This window comes from Acanthochromis polyacanthus, chromosome 10 (genome assembly GCF_021347895.1).
Source record: "Acanthochromis polyacanthus isolate Apoly-LR-REF ecotype Palm Island chromosome 10, KAUST_Apoly_ChrSc, whole genome shotgun sequence".
NCBI lineage: Eukaryota > Metazoa > Chordata > Actinopteri > Pomacentridae > Acanthochromis > Acanthochromis polyacanthus.
In genome coordinates this window covers 8,843,615-8,861,513 of record NC_067122.1, presented here as the reverse complement: position 1 = coordinate 8,861,513, position 17,899 = coordinate 8,843,615, and the positions used below count along the sequence as shown (strand labels likewise).

The 17,899-nt window shown below is 41.5% G+C and overlaps 1 protein-coding gene across 12 annotated transcripts in view; it reads left to right on the top strand.

The window, feature by feature from the left end:
• The window catches only part of rapgef2b (Rap guanine nucleotide exchange factor 2b), a 117,087-nt gene that overhangs the window by 86,872 nt on the left and 12,316 nt on the right, over positions 1 to 17,899 (top strand). For 9 of the 12 annotated variants that reach the window (XM_051954365.1, XM_051954362.1, XM_051954364.1 and 6 more), the window contains 16 exons: positions 5,280 to 5,457; positions 7,411 to 7,547; positions 8,452 to 8,610; positions 9,432 to 9,584; positions 9,744 to 9,908; positions 10,392 to 10,499; positions 10,595 to 10,798; positions 12,481 to 12,589; positions 12,675 to 12,951; positions 13,515 to 13,672; positions 14,155 to 14,169; positions 15,022 to 15,262; positions 15,642 to 16,025; positions 16,131 to 16,342; positions 16,968 to 17,091; positions 17,543 to 17,566. In XM_051954365.1, coding sequence (XP_051810325.1) covers positions 5,280 to 5,457; positions 7,411 to 7,547; positions 8,452 to 8,610; positions 9,432 to 9,584; positions 9,744 to 9,908; positions 10,392 to 10,499; positions 10,595 to 10,798; positions 12,481 to 12,589; positions 12,675 to 12,951; positions 13,515 to 13,672; positions 14,155 to 14,169; positions 15,022 to 15,262; positions 15,642 to 16,025; positions 16,131 to 16,342; positions 16,968 to 17,091; positions 17,543 to 17,566 — 2,648 coding nt within the window. The remainder of the gene's footprint in view (positions 1 to 5,279; positions 5,458 to 7,410; positions 7,548 to 8,451; positions 8,611 to 9,431; positions 9,585 to 9,743; positions 9,909 to 10,391; positions 10,500 to 10,594; positions 10,799 to 12,480; positions 12,590 to 12,674; positions 12,952 to 13,514; positions 13,673 to 14,154; positions 14,170 to 15,021; positions 15,263 to 15,641; positions 16,026 to 16,130; positions 16,343 to 16,967; positions 17,092 to 17,542; positions 17,567 to 17,899) is intronic. The other 3 variants (XM_051954363.1, XM_051954360.1, XM_051954366.1) reach the window with 1 other exon arrangement.

The window sequence follows — 17,899 nt, the reverse complement described above, 5'->3', positions numbered from 1 at the left end:
TCGGACTCCTCTGGATCGTTAAGTAGGTGTGATAGTTCACTAGCTAGTAACTTGTAGAGTATATCCTAAATGTGGCCATGAAACCTCCCTCAGTCTAGCTAGGGCATGTTTTGTTTGTTTCGCCTTTTTTCAGCGATTTAAAAACCTTGAAATGATCAGACATTTTGGGAAATATCTTCATGACTGTCCTGCAAATGTGAAACTAAAGCCAGTTGGCTTCACTTATCACAAAGACTGGGGTCATGACATGTTTTACGGAATAAACAAGGAAGATGTAACATGTTAATTAGTGATTTTTGTTTTTCCAGATGCAGATTTTTTGCACCCCTTTCCCAGAATTCAATCCTCTAAAGCCCAAGCAGTTTCTGTCACATTTTTACTCACAGTGGTCTCATTTTTACTGCAATATATAACAATATCTAGTCCTGCAGCTCCTGTGAAAACAGTACAACTATGACTAAATAGGCACAATGGCTTTGGTACAGTCAAAGTTAGCATGCTATAGATACTAGAAAAAGAAAAAATTGTTTTTTTTAACCAAAAATTGGGGGGAAAAACAAAACACAGAATTAACATATGCAGCAGTTTTCCAAATGCCCACAGACTTTCCAAACACTGGGGAAAATGATAACTCCACTTACAATAGGTATTTTACTACTTATGTCCATACTGCAGTTCAGCTAAAAAGTCTCTGAATTACTGTCACTAATGACTTCCTGGTTGCACCAAGGAGTAAATCATTTTTTGGTTGTTCAGAATCAGGTTAGAGCAAATGTTGTATTTTTAATGACTCTGTTACATGATATATGATGAATTCAAGAATTTTGATTTAAGTATTGCAGTTTACAAAACTGAAAGTCACACAGAAATTGAAGGATGATTGGAGAGTTGAAAATCCGAAGATTCTTTCTGGGTATTTTTTCTGTGTCTGGCTGCAATAAATGGTGCAATTTTGTCGATTAAGAAAACAAACAAGCATGTCTTCTAAAACTACCAGTAGGTTTTGGGGTGTAGAGGGTTAAGTGTTTCCCTTTTCCAGTCTTTATCCTAAGCTATACTAACAGTCTTCTGGCAGTAGCTTTATATTTACCTCACAAGACAAGAGAGTCTTGACAAGAAAGGACTTTTTTTCCCTAAAATGTCACATTTTTATAGAAGAGTTTTATGTAGGTCACATATTGCGTAAAATATATATTTTTTAAGATGGCAAAGATCATGCATAGTATCCAAATGAATGTATTAATAGTTAGAGAAATACATTTATTTGGGCTATCATTCTTCAAGAATGTGACATGTATTTGTTAGTGTATAAGCTGAACTTTTAGGTAATGATGCAATCTGAAGACAAATCTGTGTGATTGAATTAAGCAGCAGACTTGCACTGATGTGCAGCAAGGTGGGGAAACTCCTCCTTGTGGTGAACTGAGGTTGGTGTCATTAAGAGGGACAAACATTACTGAGAGGAATGTAAAGACTTGGCTGCCAAAAAGGCTTTAAGACACTAATAGGAGGCTGTCGGCGCTCAGCGGGAGGCCAGCAGGCAGGCGGGTGGCTGTGAGCAGGTGGTCCCGCCCACATCCCGACTCCAGGTCTGGCTCTCATCACCTCACAGCAGAAGTACAGAACTCCCAGGGAGCTGTGACGTACATGTGAAAAGAAGCCTCATGAGCAATTTTATGCTCATAATTTCACTTAAAGCACCGGTGGAATTAGTTTGGTGGTGTTAGTGTTATAAGCTCATACATAAATAACAATGAGAAGAAAAGAGTAAATTAAAAGAAGGAGTATTATGTTATGTTTTCAATTTATCTTTATTTAATCAGGAAATCTGCGTTCAAGAGGCTTCTAAAAGGAACTATTCAACTCAAAAGAATACACGTACACAAAATCTCGTGAATGTGGACGTGCCCCAAACCCTGCGACTAATCCTCTTAACATAGCACACCCACCCCAGTGGCTCCTAATACTGTCACCTACTGTGTGCCTGTTTATGTGTTTGTTTGTTAGTGTGCTTGTGACTGTGTTCAGGGGCTTCGGGCGCAATCATTTTGTTATGTTTAGACCCTTTTCCCCACTGGTGTTTGTGCCGGCCGAGGGCATTAGCTCCGTTTGCAGGAATACAGCTCTGTGTTACGTATGAGGAATGTATGATTGTGTGTCGTCGTAGAGAAGTGTGTGTATATGTTTTGGCTTTGCTGTGGCTGGCTGGGGCAGGTTGAACAGGCTCTACTGTCCCCAGTCTGTGATCCCGGTCTTAGCGCCATCTGCTAGCAGCTCTGCGGCAGCCTCTTGATTTCTCTCTCTGAATCACAAACACTGTCCTGCTTTTTCCTCTTCTTCTCTATCCTCTTTGGCGGGACCCCTACTCTGATGCTTTTCCTGTCTCTAAATGCGACATTTTCTTGCCTTATCCTCTCTTCTGTCTCAGCGTGTCTGTGTTTTTGTCTTATTTCACATATGATCAAACTTCTCCACTCAACTCACAGATGAACTACTTATATGCGAGCATGTGCTTTCTCTGTTTACCAACGGAAGCGATTTCAGTGTCTCAGATTTGCTGGCTTTCTGTGTCTTTAATGATAATAAAGTGATTATGTTTGGGTTTTGGATTGTTATTTGAGCAAAGCAAGCTATGCGACTTTGTCACTTTTGGCTCAGGGAAACAATAGTTTTTTTGTACTTGCAACCTCTTGCCAGTAAACTCCTCTCTCATCCAGGACGAATATTGTCAGAAAAAAACAGCATTTCATGTTGCAAAAATATATTTTCCTTGCTTTTTCGCTTCCTAATCATTGCCTGATCCCTCCACCTCTCATTCATCGAGGAATAAATGGCAGTCATTAAATAAAGGACATAGGTGGTATTTTACTTTGGTAGGTTAATCTACAGGAGTCACCTGTTTCAGATCACAAGCACCCTTATCGAGCTATTACACAGTTCATCCTGTTAGGTGCACATGTAGCTAAAATAGCGTTTAAAATAGATGAAATACTTCATATTAATCTCTTACTATCCTCGGGAACCCGGCACGACTCCTCAAACTGTTTGTTTTATGCAACATTACTTTTTTTTATTGTTAGCTGAAGTCGTACCCTGCAGGTTCTCCACAATAATAGTGTGGAGCTGTATATCAGTAGCGTGCTGTCCTCACTGGGGGTGTTTCAGAATAAACGGATCAGAGGAGGTTTGGTGCTTTACACTCAAGATCACAATACGTTGATGGTACAAGGACATATGGTGACATGAAATTTTAATTTTATTCTGTGTTGCATTTTCTCAACACTTCATTGATGCTGTTAGAGAGCATGGGGTTGGGATTATTGATGGGAGCTATGAATAATCTAACTGCTCGGCTACTCTGCTGCTCTAATCCCCACAGCCTCCTCTGGCCTGTTTGACTGAAGCGCCTCATGAAGAGTCCCATATCATTCTCACGTCACGGCTAACATGGCGCGCTGTTTGTGTCTGAATAAATCATGAAATTGGTCCTCCAGAAGGACTTTGAAAGCATTGATCCAAGAATAGCCCTGATGAAATATTAACAGCACCTGACTTGCCCGCTGACTCTTAATGCCTACTGAACATTTATGGATTTTTGACACATGCACGACACGAAAACAAGCCGGTGCATGAATACAAAGGTGCTCAGGCAATCTGCATTTTAAATAATGTGTGTAAGTGCTTGGATTGTAACAGCCTGTCTCCATGTGCTGTGTTAAGTGTTTTGCGCCCTGCTGTAAAAACAAATGAAGGCCGTGTGGTGTGTATGAAGAGATATGCATCCTCGGTTCTTTTGTCTGGTTTTATGTTTGTTTTGTAAAATGTTGTGTAAAGTGTCATAAACCTTTGCTCCCAGTCCATCTGTAGAAAAGAGGCAATGAATGTGCAGCTGTCTGGTTTGAAAACAAAGAGTACCCAAGAAGAAATCCTTCCATTTTCACTTCTGGAAAGGCAGCATGGTGACAGGACTTATGTTTTAGTTTGTGCGTATTCATGATAGTTTGAGTATCCTCCTCCTAATCTGTGACTCTTCACCGTCCAAAGGCCTCAAGCAGACACCCCACATCCTCTTTGCGAACCCCGCCCTGGCCCCGCCCGCCTGGGTGTGCACCAGTGATGCCCAAATGGCCAGTCAGACGCTGAATCATTAATGAGCCTTTTGCACATGGCATTCGAGGAGAAATGACAGAGGGTTTCTGTGAGAGACTGGGTACGGGGGCTCAGAGCATTAAAAAATTAAAAGCGTCCTGACAGTCAGGGAGGTGAAGATGCGTCTAGCGCTGGGATTTTGTGGACAGTTTGCAAAGGCAACCTTTTCTTCTCTTTCTGTTAAGAAGCTTGAGGTTGGGCGCCACGTTGGGGTAAGAGGGTTCGTCGTTGGGAGGTAGCAGAGCCGATGTTTTGAAGTCCTTTTCTTCAAGTGCTTTGATTTTGTCTGTGAGAGGTTCTCATGCTGTCTGAGCAGGAATCAGGCAATACGGTCTCTGTGTCATTTATAGAAATATTTTCTTTGATGGTGGCAGAAGAACTCCGTTAGTATCGCTCATGCACAAGTAATTGGATTACGTTTGCTTCTCATCTTAGTTCATTTTCACGACTCCACACATATTTCATCTTGTGCTTTCAAAGAACAGGATCTGGCTGCGAGGCAGGCTGTGGAGTTTGCTGAGGGGGAGAGGAGAGGAAAGTTGGGAGTTAATTAGCTTGTTACTATGCATAGCAGACTGTTTGGTATGCAGTGTTGATGCCTGTCTTTCTCATACTGTACTGAATACCTCTTATCCGTTTCACAAAATAGGTCAAATCTGCAGTTTTATACAGTTTTAAGTAGTAACAGTTTTATAGACTTTGGTTGGAAATGCGGTGTGTTGCAGCTGATGTTTGTACTGTAAAATGACTTCAGCAGTGTGTCTGTGTGTGTGTGTGTGTGAGTACGCTGTGCAACCTCTGCATGCGTTTTGTGAAATGTTACGCTGGCTGTTTATGAATGCGTTCACTCTGTTTTGACAGCCGATCATGAGCGGGGCTTTTTAAGCATTTTGCTGGGAATCTAAAGCTTTGTTTGCAACGAGCATACAGGTAGGAGGTTCAGTGTCTCGCTGAAAGACGCTTGGACAAGGAGCAGGGCTGTAGATGGACATGCTGGTCACTGCAGAGATCTGACCTTATGGTCATGGGACAGCTGTAGTTTTCCACCTGCTGCTGAATGGAGTGGCCAAATCCCTCCTCGTGTCCATCACTAATCACTGACTCATCGCTCGTCTGTTTGCTCCTTTTAGGCCACAGAGAACGAACCAGGTGACATGGACCTGAGTGGCCTGCCGGAGACAGCCGTCGACTCCGAGGAGGACGACGATGAGGAGGACATCGAGCGAGCGTCGGACCCCCTCATGAGCCGGGACATCGTGCGGGACTGCCTGGAGAAGGACCCCATGGACAGGACCGACGATGACATAGGTGAGCACCCGATTAAGGCTTTTATTTCCTTCTATTGTATCTGTTGTAAGTTTAAACTCAAACTGAATAAGCTACAGTGTTTGTGTCTCAGTGCAGCTTATGAATGCCACTATTGTAAACAAAAACATGTGGCAATGCGGTGTTTATTTTAAATAAGTTCTGCCTATTCTCGTGCACGCCTCAGAGTGCTGTATTTGCATGATATTTTTGGAGAATGGTGTGAAAGATATCAGTAAAAAAAACACAAAAAAAAACACAAGCAGCATTGTTCTCGGCTGGGACTGCACTTCTTGTCCCAATTTTAGATTAATTTGCTGCTCTATAAAAACCACTCCCTCCTTTCTTATTAAAATGTTTTGCAGAAAATTTACATTTGTCTGAAGTCTGCACAGCTCTCATTTGCGATGTCGGCTTTCGAGTAATTCTCGAATCCACATCAGGCTTGCGGTATCATATCCCTTAAAGCGATGACTCAACTCTAATGATAGTGATAGGCATATTTAAAAAAAATAAGTACGCACACTCAAAGCTTAGCTACAGATGTGGACTTGGGCAGGATGATGCATTTGGATGCAGAGAGAGTACGAACAAGTGCCAACCCCCTCCCCCTCTTTCGCTGATCTCCCTGCTGCACACCCCTCCCTCTGCCGGCAGGCTTTTCTAGGTCACTCCGGCACATCCTCTCGCCTCACCTCTCCCAGCACATTAAACTTTCAGTGCTTCCGCAGCTTCACACACAACGCTGTTGCCAAACCCAGGTCAGCCAGTGCACCAGATTGCTGCTGGCCAACTTGAAGGGGAGAGCTGGTTGGTAGATGGGGGACAGACGGCTGTCTTCACTCTTTTGCCATAAGTGTGTAGTGCTGCAGAATGTCCTGGATCTTGTATTAAAGATAGCATTTCCCCTTGGTGACACACCCGGTGAAATGTAGCCAAACTGAAGCATTTGTTCACCCAGATTATGAAACTTTTACCATCAGGAGATAATAGTTGACAACAGTTATAATTTGACATGTCTGTGTTTTAATGTACACTGAGAATTTTGCAAACTTGAACAGAAATATGTGTTTTCTAATTTATTTGGTTGGGACATTAGGATACACTGTCATCACAGTTGTCATTTTTTGGCTGTTTTCATATTAAGTCATTTATTGCTGGTAATTGATCAGTTTTTCATTATATGTCTGTTTTGTAGCCTTTCATTGCAATGTAATGCTTTAAACTGAGCCCGGATGCTCACGTTAAAGTTAAACGGTCATATAGAGACAAAAAACATGTGTCTGCTGCTCAACACAGACAAAATAGACAAATACATTTGAATGTTAAAAATGATAGATTAGAAATATTATCAGAAACACTACTCTTTATAATCTCCAGATTTGACTATGGACAGATTTCACTCAACTCCTTCATGCTAAAGATGTCAGATGTTCACAGTAGTTTGTGGAATTTAGAGGGAATTGTTTTGGAAAAGGCAAATGCTTTGTTTTTAATGTATATTTTTTCATGCTTTGAGAAGAAATATGGTAATTCTGTACAGATATTAGAATGTAGATATGTTAAAAAAGTTGTTTTCTGGCCATGTACATGAATAATGGCTTTAAACTTTAATATCAGTCTGATTTCAGCTGCAGTTTAACGTCTAGTGTCTCCTTTAACTCACACAGAGGTCACTGAGTGAATTGTCAGCAATTATCCTTGGCTTGCCCTGAAGTTTATATCAATAGAATTGATATTTGGCTTTGCCTTCTTCCCACAATGATTCCTCTGTAGACGATATAGTCATTGTGTCGATGATGCATTTTGATGCTCAGCCTCCAGCTCGTGCCTTCTTGGCCAGATCGAGGGCAACTCAGGCTTGCCAAGAGCGCTTCCTGCCCTCTGTGATGTCAAGACTCTGTTTGCTGTTTTCTTAAACTCCTCCTCTGTGTCTCTCCTTTGTCCTTCTCGCAGAGCAATTACTGGAGTTCATGCATCAACTGCCAGCATTTGCCAACATGACCATGTCAGTGAGGAGGGAACTCTGCGCTGTCATGGTCTTCGCTGTGGTCGAACGCGCCGGCACTATCGTTCTCAACGATGGAGAGGAGGTCTGTGTTGGTGCATATTCATGCTCACATAAACCCTGTCCTGTTTCTGTCTCCTGCCTTAACTTGTATTTTTATATATGTGTGTATGTATGTGTGTGTCTCAAAGAAGTGAACCTTAGTCTCACCTCTTCACACCAATGAGTCTTTCTTCTTCCATTCAATGTTTTTTCTGCTCTATTAACCCTGAATGGTGGACAGCTCTTATCGCTGGGTCTTCCTAGGGTCCCTGAGGCAGCCGAGGGCAGCCTCACTTACTTTTTCTCTCTCTGGTGAAGACACAACATGAAGTTTCAATGAAGACAATTTGGTTGTTTTTTGCTATAATGCACCCAAACAATAGATAGCAGAAGTTGCCTTTAAGGCCTGGCCCCATTAGTTAATGTCCGGTCATACAGGTTCACCGGGCATATTGTCGCTATCGGGATAAAAGATGGGAACCTTCAAAATGTCAGCTTTTCAGGAATTCTTGAAAGCATCCTTTTTTTTTTTTACATAATCCTTCAAAAGGATAAAAGTTTTTTAAATGTTAAACAGTCTTGTATGACTTGTGATAACGCTTTGAGTGTTTTGAAACTTCTTAAAGTCATGTTTTGCTGGGCAGCTCTAACAGCTTCTTGCTATTGCTGTATCCCTCTGAGGACAGTCAGAAACCATCTGTTAGTGCAGCAGTTCCCTTGTAGTTACTGCATATGGCTGTTTTTGATAAATAACTTTGACTCATTAAGCAACACCAGCTGTTGGGAATATTACCAGACTGAACTTAGTCTGATCTACAAAGTTATCATTGTTGTAGCATTATGTTTTTTTTTCCGTCTCTTTTTTTTTTCAAATTTTTTGCTTGTTTGTTTGTGTTCTCTTTATTTCTGAAACATTTACTTATTGTGCTTTTGTGTCATGACTCCAGCTGGACTCGTGGTCGGTGATCCTGAACGGTTCGGTGGAGGTGACGTACCCTGACAGCCGGACAGAAATCCTGTGCATGGGGAACAGTTTTGGGGTGTCGCCGACCATGGAGAAGGAATACATGAAAGGTGTCATGAAGACAAAGGTGGACGACTGCCAGGTAGATTCCGCATTTTAAATATTTCTGCGTGGGGTTTAGGTCCATTTAATCTGCATTTTAGCGTGTAAAGCACAGCCCTCGCTCTACCATCTTGTTATTAAATCCCACTGTGACCCACTTGTGCTGAAAGTGTTTGCTAGCACGACACCAAAAGTTGCTTTGGGCAATAGCATCCCGTTAAATGTGAGATATTATGAAAGAGAATAGGCCAGCATTATTTGCATCATGCGTTTGGGAGTAAAGTGCTCAGCAGTGAAAGTAAAGGCACCAAAATGTTTTTTTAGTCTTCTAATCATCAGCAGAACTCATCAGGCTGGGAGGAGAAAATATGTGCAGCCAATTAGTGAAATCCTCCTTTTTTGTAATTATTCAGTGTAGATAGAAGTTTAGTTGCTGTGCAGGATCTCTTTCTAGTTAGTTCTTATCTGTCATGTGAATTATATTTTTAGCCTTCACACATTGCTGTACATTAAAGCTATTCAGTGACACAAATAGTGTTACGCATGTATAATAAATATATGCTTTCTAGTTTATATTTAACATTTAAAATAACAGACATTGAACCCAAGTGTATTCTATTTAAAAAAAAAATATTTATGAAATTTAATGTTCATGTAAAGACCCTACATTGCTATTTATTATGTATTTTACTTTAACATACATTTACAGTTTTAATTTAAATAACTGGGTGAAGCCCAACAGTACTAAATAAAAATAAAATACCAAAGAGAGAAAAGGCTAGCAGAGACAAGAGAACATTAAATTGGATTAAATCTGTTCCTAAGGCGTGTTTCCCTGTTTTTTGTTTTTTTTTTTTTCAGTTTGTGTGTATAGCCCAGCAGGACTACTGCTGCATCCTCAACCAGGTAGAGAAGAACATGCAGAAGGTTGAAGAAGAAGGAGAGATCGTCATGGTGAAGGAACATCGTGAACTGGACCGCACCGGCACCAGGAAAGGACACATCGTCATCAAGGTGAGAAATGAACATTTAGTCGCTCTACATTTTATTACAACCAGAAAAACTTATAGGTTTCACTTAACAGGTAACCAGATAATTATTTGTAGTTGTTTAAGCTACCATATCCAGGCTAGTCATCTTCTGAAGGACTAACGCTGTGATCTTAAATGTCAGGGCACGGCGGAGCGTCTCACCATGCACCTAGTGGAGGAGCACTCAGTGGTGGACCCAACCTACATCGAGGACTTCCTGTTGACCTACAGGACCTTCCTCTCCAGCCCCATGGTCGTGGGCAAGAAGCTGCTGGAGTGGTTCCACGACCCCAGTCTCAGGGACAAGGTATGAGCTGCTGAACTGTTATATATCTGTATAGTACCCTTAAAGCAAGCAAACTAAATAAACTCACACACAGACTTAGTGTGACCTTCAGAAACCCCCTTGGTTTGCAGAATTCAGACTTAAAATGTGCTTTAGACAAATTTCATTTAGGTACATAAAACACAAACTTTGACCTTAAGCATTAATTTACTGAAGAAAGAATTTGAAAGCAAGTCAGTCAGAGCATCTAATTACATAAAATGGAGACTAGATCCTGCAGTTAGACACAACTTAAAGATCAAATAAGCTGATTAGCTGTTTTAAATCATAAACTTCACACCTTCAAGATTTGGTGTCTGTAAACCTGTACACAAATGTATGCATGCAGGGACATTTCCCATGAGCTTTTTTAGGTCAGGATATGAAATGCAGTGTATCACCTGGCTGCAGTCAGTCAAGCAGTAAATCGTCTGTTGACCTGCGTCGCTCGTGTGATTCCTCCAGGTTACACGGGTAGTCTTGCTGTGGGTAAACAATCACTTCAATGACTTTGAGGGCGACCCTGCCATGACTCACTTTTTGGAAGAGTTTGAAAACAATCTGGAGAAAGAAGTAAGTGTAACATGCAAACAGAGATTTAAGATATGCTGAAAAAAAAAAATTTAATTCATAGATTCTATTCTTCATGTCTGTTTTGTTTTTCCTAGAAAATGTGTGGGCACCTCAGACTGTTAAACATAGCATGTGCTGCTAAAGCCAAGCCACGGCTGGTGACCCTGACCAAGCCGTCCAGGGACTCTCCACTGGCATTCAGCCTTCTCGGGGGTCAGGAGAAAGGTTTCCGCATCTTTATTGATGCCGTGGAGGCAGGGAGCAAGGCGGCAGAAGTCGGCCTGAAGCGTGGCGATCAGGTAAGATCATCCTCCTCACCGTTTTTGCTGTAGTTACGCATCTGTCATATGTCAACACAACGGTTTGGTGTCTTCCTCAAAGGTATTTTTTCAATCCTCCGTAAATTTTGAGCATAATTTATCCTGGTTATGCGATTTCATAAGGGAATTTATGTAGCCTCCAACAGTCTAAAAAACACTTGATTTTCTGTAGACTGCAACTCTGCAGAGAAATCCCTCCAGTCACACAGATGAACGCTGGAATTGATTGCTTTTTTCCTGTTCAAATTCATTTTTTGTTGTGAAATTGGTTTTACATTTTGCTCTAACTAGCATTAAAAGGGCTCCTTTGAAAAGCCTTAAATTGAACTTGCCAGTAGCTGTGGGGCACCCTGTGTTGGATTTCTCCTCACAATTTGACTTCTCAACCGTTTTCACACTCTGCAGTCCTCGGGGGCTTTAAGTAAAGTCCCTTAATCCTTGAAACCATCTTGAGAGTGTCTGGATGTGAGTTAAGCCCTCTTGACTCCAAACATCCCCTGCAGCTGTTTCTCCCAAAAGGAAGCAGGGAAGCTGACATCCTTGGAAGCTTTCACTCTCTCACACCCTTCACACCTTTTTTCTTTTTTTTTTTTTTTTTAACTGTTCACTTAGTTTGTCATCAGGCCATTCGCTGAAATTTATCAGAGGTGAACTCCTGGCAACATTTCACTTATCACTGTTGATCCCAAACCAGACATTTGGCCGTGTATGTCAGCGTTAACTGGCCTCACAGCAGCAGAGAATGGCCTGCGTGTAAATTGCGGTTAAAGGTGACTTCCTCTTCCACTGAAAAGGAAATGGCAGCTTAGTGAGAAGATTGTGCTTAAATGCAAATATCCGGCTCATCTGGAACTGTCAAGCTGTAAAGATAAAGACAAGGCAATTTGAAATTTCACATAGGCCACGCTAATGTCACAATCTGGTGTTGGACTAAATGTCACAATGTATAAAAATCTCAGTTCTGGGAGTTTTTTGCCATTTTGTTTAAATATATAGAACATGGATTAATACCTCGAACTTTTTCTCAGTTTCAAAATCTACCATTTATCTGCGCACAGACAGTCTATCATAACCTGCAGTTTGACGTGACGGGGTGACCACGGAAGTCATCGAGTACTTCCAGTATCACAGTTTACTGGCAGGGCTTGCTTTCTCTCTAGCATGTAGGTTCTTAGTCCCTTGAACTCTCGAATCCACCAGCGGGTTAGAAAGGTGTGTTGTCTTAAAAAAAAAAAAAATTAAAAGTGACATTATTTACCAAAGTGGGGAAAAAAACATTCACTAGATGAGAACTTTTCCTACAGTCCTTGAACAAATCATGTGTGAGAAGCAGTTCCTTCAGGACACACAATCAAATCTGAGCTTAAAAATGTGAAATTTTGACAAAATAAAATAAAAAATATAGTAACTGTTTGCAACAGGTATTGTGACTTTATACTGCAATGAAAAATGGGTCAACAGTGAGTGAAAATGTGATGGAAGCAAAATATCTACATGCATAATGATGCATCAGCTATTAAGACAAGATTTTATTTCTTATAAAGACGAGTTGGCAGTAAAATCACATCAGTATTTTTGCTCAAATGAGACAAAAGGATGGAAAATGTTATGTTTGGTCATATATCTTGAACACAGCTGATTAGTTTGTTTTCTTTCTGCAGATCTTGGAGGTCAACGGGCAGAACTTTGAGAATGTCCAGCTCAGCAAAGCCAACGAGATCCTGAAGAACAACACTCACTTGTCCATAACTGTGAAGACAAACCTTTTAGGTAAGGCTTCAGGTACTTTTACAGTGTTCTAATTTAGGCAGACAACATGAATGGATCGTTATCGTACCTAATTGTTCCCGTTTAGTGTTTAAAGAGCTGCTAACGAGGCCGGAACAAGACCACGACTTGGATGGCGAGGAGGAGCACGACAGAAAGAACGGGGCACCTCACCTTCCAAAGATTGGGGACATCAAGAAGGCCAGCCGCTACTCCATCCCTGACCTGGCGGTGGATGTGGAGCAGGTGATGGGCCTGGAGAAAGTCAGCAAGAAAGCCAAGACCAACACGGTGGGAGGACGCAACAAGCTGAAGAAGATCTTCGACAAGACGCTCACCAGCATCCTGCCCCCTAAACCTTACAAGTAAATAAGACACGACTTTTTTAGTGGCAAGCAAATCAGCAGCAGTCAGGGCTTAATTATAAAAGCTGCACAAGTTAGCTTTCAGTGTTGACAGTTGTAGGTGACATTAAATTGTAATATTCTATTATCTTACACACAGCTTCTTTTATTTACAAAACTAGCACGTCTGAGATTATTTAATATCAAAGGAAGCAAAAGAAGTAAAAGTGGTTTATTTAATCCTGTGCTTAGTGCAGAAAATATGTTTATTTGTGTCTTCACTTGGATATTCTGCAGGGACACCTAGAAATAAGGGACAAAAATGGTGATTTTCAACCTGTATTCCCTAACAGAAGTAGATGTTTCGTTGGGTTTGCCATTCTAATCACCGAGGCTTAGGCTTCTGTCAGCCACTCTAAATATGAGCCCGTGATGACCCCAGTCAGTCAGTACTGTGGTATATTTTATGTGGAGTCCATTGTATGGATTGTGCAGCTTCCAGCTCATGCCAACACAAACATCGCCCCCTGCCTGTTGTTTACAGGACTGTGATCTCACCCCCCCTCTTCCTCTTGTTTCCATAGTGACGTTTGCGTGGGCCAATCGCAGGATGACAGCATAGTGGGGATGAAGCAGTCGAAACAGATCCCACCAGCTCTGCCAGTCAGTGGAAATCTCTCGTCGTCGAACCCGGACCTTCTGCAGTCTCACCACCGCATCCTCGACTTCAACAACCAGCCTGGTGGGTGTTTATCATCTGTGTGGACATAAAGGGAGACTGAGAAGTTTGTGGCACCAGTATTTTTTCAGCATATATGACATTAATTTTAGGGTAATGCAATGAAGTAAACATGTGACATTAAGGTATTTGTCATATTAATGCTTCAATATTGTAAATCTGATATGACGACAAAGAAATTTGGGTTCTCTCCACAAGATAACATTTAAAAGTCTTAATCTTACTTTGTAGAAGTGCCCTGAGATGACTTATGTTGTGAATTGGCACTGTATAAAACATTTAATTGAACTATAATGGCCAAATACCCTTTCTAACATCTTATATTACAACCGGTTCCAGAGACATAAAGGTAGCTTCCTAAATAGACACAGTCAGTAATAGCAGACAGATTCTATACCTTTACTACACAATTAAAAGGAGATATAGAACATGGTCTCTATATTTCATTAACTCCTGTCCAAAATATGTTGTTTGTGTCCCTCCAGTCCCGGTCATACTGAGTGAGTATCTTCTCTCCTCGTGATCCTGCTTCTCCTGGAGCAGTCATTTCTTTGTCGGTGCTGTCAGCCTCTGTTTCAGACTTACAGACATTCATCAGCTGTAGGGGGCAGACGTAACATAAACTCAATTAATCTGCATCCACGCTTGTGAAAGATAATCGAGTAAAGCTAACCGCATTGCACTGACCACTGACCTTCAAATTTTCTGTAGACACGTGTGCTTTCACTGAGATTTATGTGATCTGTTGGAATGTGTTTCTGATCAAACTAATGGCTGATGGGAAATGAGGCTTTAGGGTGACGTCGCAAAGATGCTGGTGTCTTTTCTTGAAGGGTGCTGGTAAATATTGAATGGCTATTGCTAAACCTTAAAAAGCAGCCAATAAAATCACTTTTTCTTGTTTTTTTCTTTGATTATGAGATTCACAATATAAAGACGTCTGTTCAAAATGTTGGGGTCACTTAGAAATGTCCTACTTTTTGAAAGAAAAACATTTTTTTCAGTGAAGATAACATTAAATTAATCAGAAATACAGCCTAGACATTGTTTATGTGGTAAATGACTGTTCTAGCTGGAAACGGCTGATTTTTAATGGAATATCTCCATAGGGGTACAGAGGAACATTTCCAGCAACCATCACTCCTGTGTTCTGATGCTACATTGTGTTAGCTAATGGTGTTGAAAGGCTAATTGATGATTAGAAAACCCCTGTGCAATTATGTGAGCACCTGAATGAAAGCGTGAGTTTTCACAGAAAACATGAAATTCTCTGGGTGACCCCAAACTTTTGAACAGTATTGTATATTTAATAGAAAAAGCAAAGCCTCATTATCACTAATTGTTCTCCACAGATATGTCAGACCAGGTGCTACGAGTCTTCAAGGCGGACCAGCAGTCTCGGTACATCATGATCGGGAAGGACACGACGGCGAAGGAGGTGGTGGCCCAGGCTATCAGGGAGTTTGCCCTGACGGCTGCACCAGAGGCTTATTCGCTGTGCGAGGTGTCCGTCACACCAGAGGGCGTCATCAAACAGAGGCGGTTACCAGACCAGCTTTCTAAACTTGCTGACAGGATTCAGCTGAGCGGCAGGTAATAACATTTCAGTGTCAACTTTTGTTTTTCTTTTTCCTTACACTGATATTGATGTTCTAGCATAATTTTTGCTGCTATTTTAACCAGGCGCTTCATACAACATATCCTAAACTTCGGAGGCCACCCTGGTTAAATACAGAGCAAATAATAATACATTAAGTTGGTCTTGTTAACTGCAGTCAGTACAGTAGTCATATTTTTGTAAGTTGATGGCTTAAAATTTCTCATTTTTCAAACCTGCACTGAGAAATCTGATGTAATTTGTTCCAAAATCCTGTAAAAAGTAGCAGTAAATTCTCACAATAGACAAACTAAAATCAAAATGCTTCATTTTCATTGGATTGATTTAATGACTTAAACCCTGCTCCACCCTTAGATACTACCTAAAGAGTAACATGGAGACAGAGACATTATGTTCAGACGAGGACGCCCAGGACCTCCTTCGAGAAGGCCAGATCTCTTTGTTACAGCTCAGCACCGTGGAGGTGGCCACGCAGCTCTCCATGCGAGCTTTCGAACTTTTCTGTGCCATCGAACCCACCGAATACATCGACGACCTGTTCAAGCTGCGATCCAAGACCGGCTCCGCCAGCCTGAAGCGCTTTGAGGAGGCCATCAACCACGAGACCTTCTGGGTGGCCACGGAGGTGACGCGGGAGCCCAACCAGCTCAAACGCATGAAGACCGTCAAGCACTTCATCAAGATCGCCCTGCACTGTCGGGAGTGCAAGAACTTCAACTCCATGTTCGCCATCATCAGGTGAGACGGGGAACAATGAATGCGTGTTGAACTTGACTGCTATACTTTACCTCTGTCGTACTTTAGTTTGCTTGCACTTTGTAATACTTGTGGTTCTCTGTGCAGTGGTCTGAACCTGGCTCCGGTCTCCAGACTGAGAGGCACATGGGAGAAGTTACCGAGCAAGTACGAGAAGCTGTTTGGGGACCTGCAGGACCTTTTCGACCCCTCCAGAAATATGGCCAAGTACAGGAATGTCCTCAACAATCAGAACCTCCAGCCACCAATCATCCCCCTGTTCCCTGTCATCAAGAAGGACCTCACTTTCCTACATGAAGGTAGATGACTTGACAGATGCTCGTAACTTTAGTATGGTAGTAATTTGTAGGCCTAATGAATGTGTTCAGCAACTGAAATTAATTTGTTGGTGGTTAGATACAAGCAGTGCTTTCACTATATATACAGCATGGCTGGTATACAAAGATAAGCACAAATTCCTTTATTTTAATTCAGTAAATATTGTTATTCACCGTACGTGTTTTTTAAAATGCAGATTCTGAACTTTTTTGTCTTTGTCTTGGGGTAGTTTGTCGTAGATGTGGCAAATAACCATTTGAAACAGTCCACTCTTTAGAGGCTGAAATTACAGTTACAGCTACACCACTAAGCTAGCACTGTTTTGGTTTAGCATGCCCTACTTCCTTTTTTCATGGTCATGTTTGCCTACTAGCATATTTATGTGACAGTACAAACAAAATACTAATATTTCAAACCATCAACATGTATTCTTTTTGTTACAGAAACTGTTAAAAAATAATAGAAAATGTAGTTGTAGGTGAAGTCAGCATGTGATATTTCAACAGTTTTTTGTAGCTGTAGCATAGTTACATAGTTAGGTTGTTTTCTTAGAAATTACATAACTGAAGAGCTAGTGATAATCTTTTTTTCCTTTGTATTCTCCAGGCAATGACTCCAAAGTGGACGGCCTGGTGAACTTTGAGAAGCTGAGGATGATTGCCAAAGAAATTCGCCATGTTGGTCGCATGGCGTCTGTCAACATGGACCCAGCACTCATGTTCCGAACCAGGTTAGGATGCCTTCAGGAACAAAGGCACATTTGAAATGAATAATGATCCTTCACCCTCCCTGTAGGACCCGTCAGCACTCCACTGACTAACCGGCTCTGTGGGGTTAGCAGGTTCACGTAGATTCAGTAACATTTCCGCATCACGCTTTTTTTTTTCAAGCAGCTGCTCCCTTTGGCAACTGTTTGCTCTAGCAACTGTTTGCCTAAACGCATTGTTGGCATAAGATGTGCTCAGTGCTTCTGTGACAGTGTGTCTTTGTCTAATGATGTCTCCTCTTAATGGAGTACTTGATTTCCTTTCTGCTGACTTTCACGTGGGTCTTTGGTGAAATTGCTTCTCTTTGGTGATCTTGGTGTTCCGTCCTGTCCTAAGCTTTGTCTCCTCTCTCTCTCTCGTCTTATCCTCCCTTTCTCCCCCCATGCTTCTCTGTTCTTGGCACCCACCCTCTAGGAAGAAGAAATGGAGAAGTTTAGGGTAAGTGTGGTGACCCTACAACCTTTGCCTTCCCCGCACCATGGCCTTTCTTTCTGCCAATTTGCGTGCTTCTTTTCTTCTTTTCTGAAACCTTTTTTCCATTAACTGGTTTGAGTTGAATCCTCCCACTAACACTGCCTGACACTAACCTCAGGGTAATCAATAAAACAAAGGTCACCTGTGCTAACATTAGGCTGAAATGCACTAAAAGGAAAACATTGTTGTGCGTGTAATATGATTTAGAGAATTTATGACTGAATCCAGCCTTAAATTAGCAAATGTGACCTTTTGTGACATGTTTGACAGCAAAATGCATGCAGCTTCAGTTTCAGA